The sequence below is a fragment of the Apis mellifera genome, linkage group LG2 (assembly GCF_003254395.2).
Source record: "Apis mellifera strain DH4 linkage group LG2, Amel_HAv3.1, whole genome shotgun sequence".
NCBI classification, from domain to species: domain Eukaryota; kingdom Metazoa; phylum Arthropoda; class Insecta; order Hymenoptera; family Apidae; genus Apis; species Apis mellifera.
This window is the reverse complement of record NC_037639.1, coordinates 5,536,798-5,544,491: the sequence shown is the minus strand read 5'-3', so window position 1 is coordinate 5,544,491 and position 7,694 is coordinate 5,536,798. Positions and strand designations below refer to the sequence as shown.

Genomic DNA, 7,694 nt, shown 5'->3' with positions numbered 1-7,694 from the left:
TAAACTCTTATTATTCTTGCTCTTTGAAAAACTGTCGACCGTCTTTTTTCCCGCAATGAACACAGGTAAGATAGCACACGTCGACGAAGCGTGGTTCAAAGCTAACTATAAGCTTTTCCCATCCCTCAACACTCAAAGACCACTTGTTGCTTGCCTCGACCAGTGATTCTCACCTCTTTATGCCATAAGATATTGGTGACAAGTTGAGAAATAGTTTTTAACATGGAATATGCGCGATCCGTGTACACTACTATAATTTCAGTCTCTTAACGCGCGCATTAAACCGTCAATTGACACTTCCTTTCGGTGCAGACTGCTCTCGCGGGCAAAAATCGGCCGTCAAGAACGTGATCTCGAGGAGCCACTTTCACGAGATACGAAAGTCACTCGACGGAGATACATATCGAAAATTCATGTTCACTGGTTCGGTTTTTTTGGCTGAATATCCACGAGGAAAGAACGAGCACACTTTTTCGACACGCACAGTCGCGTGTCAGTATCCACAGCGGTTCTCGACGATGATTGAAACATCCGCAAGGAGACCGCGTTATGAACAATACACGGACGATACGGACAATTGTCGAAGTACACTGTGTCGCAGACCCGCCTCGACTGTATGCACGCCGAGGTAGCGCGCATTTTCGTAGGCGTGGAGCGGCGATTTAAAACGGGAAAATTAAGGACGATTGACACTGAACTGCCGCACGTCGGGTCACGGCAGCCATTGCGCGTCCCGAGGCACACGCACGCCGCCTCACACGAAACAGCGCCATCCCACTTCATTTTTCTATACAGTGTCTTAGCAGTACTGCAACAAATTTTTGTTATTGTTAAGTGATATTTTATTTAGATCTTAAATACATATCTCTTTATTTTATATATATTATATATATATGTTATTTATAATAAACTTAATATTTAAAATTTATATTGTTTCTATAGGTAGAACAGAAGTATTTGATGTTACCGATTGATCAAAATCCTAGGTTAGAAGAAATGGCGGGATGAAATAGATTAAATATAGCATAATTTTCAGGTAATATAATTTTTAATAACAAACATTATTGATAATCTTATATTATTTAAAATTGTTTTGATATTTTGTGATTAGTATTAACAATTAATATTTAAATAATGTTTAAGAAAGAGATAATTTAAAATTTAAAGATTTTTGAAAAACCATTTTCAGATAATGATTAATAAATATTCGAGTAACTAATATCTATCATAAAACTTTTTTTGAAATAAAAAACTTTTATTTTATGACAAATTAATATAAATAATAAATAATTATTTAATATTATTTTTGTAATATATTTTTATATTGAAACCTTAATTAATAATATTATTTTGAATTAACTTTTTAAATATTTCATTTAATGTTATCGTGTTTTATAACAATTTTTTTCATAGTTCATATAATAAATAGTTCATAATAAATTGCATAATATAAGGGGCTTTAATTGCAAGACACCCAATATACAAGCTGATTTTATAAGAATCCATTGCGTTGAAAGCACAGCATGTTGTTCTGACTGCATGATGCCCGTTACTTTTCTGCCGTGCTCACACCATAGAAGCAAAAATTCGTTTCCCTTCTACAATCAGTTTTGGATTCATAGTTTCATCTAATATACTAATTTACTTTTGATCTTTTTATTAAAGTATCTATGTAAAAAAATTTCAAATAACTTGTTGTTAAAATCTTTTTAGATAATTTATATTTAATCATGACAATTTTTTAAATAATGAAAAATATATATCTGCTATTTAATATAATTATTAAAACAGATTATTTAAAAAAAAAAATTATGAATCTAGATTTTTCTAAACGTTTTATTATCTAATTAAAAAAATATATATATCTATATATATATATAATATATATAATATATATTTATATTTATATAAACAACAATATTAAAGAATAAAAATCTTTGAAACTGATACAAATATAATATTTTTCTCTTATTATATAAGAGAGAAAACATTTTTAAATGCAACAAGTTTTGGAAAGTAAAGATTTTAAAATAATACTTTCACATTTTCTTAAATAACACAAAATATTAATTTTTTATATGATTGTTGCTAAACTTGATAATATTAATAAATTGTTCTTTATTCTATATGAATTTTTTTGCTAAGTGATGAAAAATAATGGAAATATAACATAAATAATAAAAATTTGATAACAATAAATCAATTTGGTAAAAAATAGAAATTTTTAGATATATGAAAAGAAAATGTTGAAAATGTCAAAAAAGAGGACTTAATCAATATTGAATATAAAATATATTCATCACATAACGATGTACTTCCGGTGTGGTTCGATGTGATTGAACGGTACCGAGAAAATGAGGTTAAACATTAATGGTAATGTTACATTTTTCGGGTCAATAAACGATCCATTTATCCATGTATATTATATTTTATTTCATGTTATATGCATATTATTCATAATATATATCTATTTCAAAAGAATACAATAGACAATTATATTTTTATTCAAATGAAACTAAATAAAATAATTAAAAATAAAAATATGACAATTTATAAACTATATTTTCATTATAAGAATTGAAAATTATTATCAAATCAAATTAGTATAATACTATCAGTTTATTATCGGTTTATTCTCGTTTCTATATTATATACTATATATGTATTTTTTTATATTATTATTATTATTTAATCACAATTATTTATGTCAATAGATTGATGTCAATCGCACATTTATCCTGAAACCACATGTTCGATTAGAAAAAACACACTGTCACGAAGCATTAATATTCTTGTCGCTATTTTTATACCGTATGAATGACGATTAAAATTATTTTCAGTGACTGTAATACGGGACTGTGACCCATATTGGAAATAATAATAATATATTTTCGGCTAAATATATTTAATAATATATTTCGGTTAGATAATAATTATTAACCCAACCCATGATAATAAATTCATTTATTTCTTTTTTTAATGAAATGATTATTCAAATTTTTGTAAATACGAACAGAAATTTTCAGAATATGTTTTTTGAAATGACAGCAATGAACATATGTGAATATAATATAATATATAATAAATATTCATTAAAAAAAAATAATTTGTTACAGTGTATATCTATAGGAAACAATTTACATAAATAATCATAAATTACATAAATCTATTACTTAATACATCTATATGTATAATTGAATATGAAGAAAAAAATTTTATGTTAGAAATATATATTATATATTTGTTATTAAAAATTTGAAATAATTTTTTATTAATTTTCAATTCTATTAATTAATAATAATAATAATTATTAATTTTATAATATTATAATTTATAAATTATAAATTAAACTAGAAATTAATTAGAATTGGAATTTAGTTTTATAACTTATAGATGAATATGTTCATTTAATTTCTAATTTTCTGATAAATTAATTATTTATAATTTCAACTTTTTAATCATAAATTAAATTATAATTAAAATAATTTATTATTTAAGCAAATTTTTGTCTCCTCTTATCGCATATAGATTTCAAAGAAAATATAATATTTGCAATACTTTGTCATTGTTGAGATATCTATATATGAGTGAAGGAAGTAAATACATAGATACATTGTAAGAAGATAATAGATCAATGATCTCCTATAATATTTTCATTTACAATATCAAAAAGAATCTAATAGTTAAGAAAGTACAATAAGAAATTATAGAGCATCGAATTAGTATAAAACATATGTAAATATTACTTATCTACTCTACTTATTCTCTAATCTATATTATATAAAATTTAAAATATTAATAAAACTGTAAAGCATCATGATATATAAAAGTAATAAAAAAGCACAAATATTTTGATTAAATTTAAATAAAAGAGAACTAATTATATAAATATACAAATAGATTTCAATAAAAGTGAATAAAATTATTGAATCTGTTCTTTTATCAGTATATATATTCATTTATAAATATATCAAAAAGATTTTCTTGTTTCAATATTCTTAAAAAAATTGGATAAATGTTGCTTATTATTCCTTCCTTCTTTATTCTTCCAATAATTTTTCAAAGCATTTCTGCTATTATTATATTATTTTATATGAAGTCTTTTGCATGAAATTTTTGCATGTTATCATGCAAACGTTTATGAACTTTATGCAAAGCGTATCATCAACGTATTCTATATATATCGTATATTCTATCACAAAGAAATTTTTTTTATGCTTGTTTGAAAATTACATAGTATGTCTACTATGTAGTTTAAGAAGTATATAATCAGGCTATTGTCAAATATTTACAGTTTCCATCATATTTATGTAATCATATATCGTATATCTTTCTGGCAAAAAAATAGATTGGATACCAAGAGTTTGTTTTTTAATCCAAGTATATTTTCATTTTAGAAGAGATAATTTTATTTAATTATTAACTGATATATATACATATATATATAAAAGAGAGAATATAGCAAGAATGATAATATTTAACATTATAATCTTAAACTTCAACTTCTATTTTTTTTTATTATATGTTTATATAAATATTTTGTCCTATATTCTAATCATATATTATTAAATAAATATGCTATGATAAATATATATGATTGATATCATAGATAGATATCATAAATAGATAGAATTTAATTAATTTTATAAATCTCTCGATCTCGATTTAGTATATATTTTTATACAAACTTTATTTATCTTCAACAAATAGAATTTTATTTAAATTTAATCGTAAAACATTAATCTTTTGCAATTGATATTCTATTTTGTTTTTTTCATTTTTTTCATTTATGAAGATATAAAAAATATCCACATTCTTTTTAGTATGAAAATAGTTTTGAACTTAAATAATATAATTTGTTAATTAATTGTCAAAATTCGAAAAATAATCATTAAATTATTATCATGTCTTTTCCCGATGGAATAAAAATACATCAATATATTTAGATTTTCTTAAATTACTCATCTCATAGAACATTTATTCATAGTTGAAACATTAACGTTGTTCTCCGGATATAAGCGTAGCGTTTGTCTCCCGCGCATTTCCAGCGAAACACGAAAAAATTTCAGGGGAGCAAAGCGCGATAAGTAGTACAAATTTATCATGGCGGTGGAGAATCGCGGTAAAAAATTTACGTGCTAAAATATTAACTTAGAGTACAACGTTTGTGATATCTTTTCAAGCGGCGCAAAATCTAGCTGACAGAGAGATTATGGAGTACAAGTTGTTTACTCAACGACAAGTAATATGAGTATAAAGGGACAGTCAGGTTGTGTAACCCGATTATTTCGTTAAAATATCTCGGTATGTTACTGTGTACATTATGGTTCATTGGCGTGTTCATTGCTTCCATCGTTCTCGAGTTTTCCGCCCTTGGCTCGCCGGTCATCAATTCATCAGATACTTCGACAGAACAGAAAGTCTTCCATGATTGCCAGAACACTGATTACAGGACCTATATACAATGTCTCAAGAGACAAAAGAGGCATCATTTCGATCATGGACATCCAGACATACATAATGGAGATTATGGTTAGATTAAACTACATATATAGATAGATTTCAAATGAAATGAAAAAATTGATTGAAAAATCGATGGAAATGAAAGTGTGAGAATAATTAATTACGAAACAGTGATTAATTTATTTTACGAATCTTTTTTTTCTTTTTTTTTATTCTTATTTTCATTTGATTCAGATAAAAGAGAAATACAGAAAAATAAATAATAAAAGTGATGATTCTAAGTCTTATTCAAATTATTAAATTATAATGATATTAATTATTTAAAATTATTTTTTTTATTCAAATATCTTCTTAATAGATTTCTTATTCAAAACTTTTTCTTCGAAATTAATTAAAATTAATAAAAATTAACATATATTAAAATTTTATCTAGATCATGAATGTATGGAATCATGCTTGAAGAAATGTAATTTCAATTGTGATACAGCATGTAAACATTGTATAAGGAAAACAAAACATAGACACCAAATAATTACAGAATATGAAACTGAATGTATTTCTGGAAAATGTACAGAACAGAAGAAGGAAGATTTACCAAATGCCAATATTACCACTAACATTAATATTCATAACATTATTAACGGAAGTCTATCATGTTGTAGTAAGTAAAAGATCATTTTTTTAAATATTTAATTTGAAATAAATATTATATTATTAAATATAATTAATAAATCTTTTATTGAATGCAGATTCAGGAACTGTGTGTCCACCAAAAGTTACATGTCCACCATCATCATCAACACCATATTCATCATCTACACTATCGCCGTCATCATCTACGCCACATACGCTATATCCGCCAAATCCGCCACATCCGCCACATCCGCCACATCCGCCATTTCCACCATTTTTACCATTTCCACCATTTCCACCATTTCCACCACTACTGCCACCTCTGCTACCATTGCCATTTCCACCTCCTCTGCCACCACCGCCACCCCCGCTATTTCCGCCACTGCAACCACCTCTACCAATATGTCCTTCACAAACATGTTACCCTTATAGTTTTATGTATGGTCAAAATAATTTTGGATGTCAATATTGGAATCCACATCCTTGCATTCAAGTAAGTCTAATTAAAATATTTTTATGATAATTTAATATATATGGATTTCATTATTAAAAAATTTATAAAAAATTTATTTCATTATTATAATACAAAACATTATATTTGTTATAAATGAAATTTTTATTCCTAGAAATACTTAATAATTTACCTTATGAATTAACATCAGTATTAAGTAAATTATTTATTTGTTCTAAAAAAAAACTTATATATTTTTTTTAATTTCTTTTATTTGTTACAGACTTGGACAAATCCAGTAGGACCAATTGATTGTTCCGGTTGTGGTTATAATTATACTTATAATTCTAAGTGTCATATTTTTTGCTATTATACAACATATACAATCCAATCTTCAAATTGTAAAAATCCATACTGCGTGGATGGTAAGTTGATTAAATAATGTAAATTATAATATGATTAATTTTGATAATAATGCGAAATTTATTTTATATATTAATTCATGAAAATATTCTAAACATGCATTAAACTAATTTTTTCCAATAAAAATAAGAAAAGAAAAAAATTTAGGAAATAATAAAATAAATCTAATAAAAAAAAAATGAAAATTTATATATTAATTTTTGCATTATACAATTAATGTTAAAATGTTTATATAATATTGATATAATAAAGATTTTTATTTTCAGGTACTTATGGATAATGAATATTACAGAAATTAAACATTTTATATACAAAGGTGTAAGGAGTATCTTAAATAAAATAAAAATATTAGATTAGAAAATATATTATCATTAATTGATTACTTCTGTGTTACATCATTAGAAAATTAGAAAATTATTATCTATTATAAAAATTATATGATTAAATTTATAAAAAAAAAAATATCCTGAGTGTACAATAATAAAATTGTATACTATAAATTAAATTTGTTTCTTTATTATTTTTTATAAATAAATATATATGAAATGTAAAAATAAAATAATATTTATAATTAACAATTTAATAAATGTGATTTTTATGTGAAATAAAAATCTTCACAAATTGCATCTGTAGATGCAAAATATAATAAATATATATGAGATGTTTTAAATCACTTATATACTTGAAATTGTCAAAAAAATATTTTTCACTTTAATTGTTTCAA

At 24.3% G+C, this 7,694-nt stretch overlaps 1 protein-coding gene across 3 annotated transcripts; it reads left to right on the top strand.

Annotated features, from left to right (window-relative positions):
- Positions 1 to 7,350, top strand: LOC100577598 (leucine-rich repeat extensin-like protein 3). 3 transcript variants are annotated; one of them, XM_006561086.3, is made up of 7 exons: positions 1 to 829; positions 943 to 1,036; positions 5,184 to 5,532; positions 5,897 to 6,124; positions 6,213 to 6,589; positions 6,831 to 6,972; positions 7,237 to 7,350. In XM_006561086.3, the coding sequence occupies exons 3-7, from the start codon at positions 5,307 to 5,309 to the stop codon at positions 7,248 to 7,250; spliced, it is 987 nt and encodes a 328-aa protein (XP_006561149.2). In that variant the 5' UTR covers positions 1 to 829; positions 943 to 1,036; positions 5,184 to 5,306; the 3' UTR covers positions 7,251 to 7,350. The 3 variants fall into 3 exon arrangements, with proteins under 3 accessions (XP_006561149.2, XP_026302222.1, XP_016766411.2); XM_026446437.1 differs by lacking the exon at positions 5,184 to 5,532; XM_016910922.2 differs by lacking the exons at positions 1 to 829; positions 943 to 1,036 and having other exon boundaries at positions 4,868 to 5,532.
- Positions 7,351 to 7,694: the final 344 nt, after the last annotated feature.

Excerpts from the sequence above, each read along its gene's own strand:
- LOC100577598 (XM_006561086.3), top strand. The coding sequence starts at position 5,307 with ATGTTACTGTGTACATTATGGTTCATTGGCGTGTTCATTGCTTCCATC. Across the intron at positions 5,533-5,896 it reads CATACATAATGGAGATTATG|ATCATGAATGTATGGAATCA; the intron begins GTTAGATTAAAC and ends AATTTTATCTAG. Across the intron at positions 6,125-6,212 it reads CGGAAGTCTATCATGTTGTA|ATTCAGGAACTGTGTGTCCA; the intron begins GTAAGTAAAAGA and ends TATTGAATGCAG.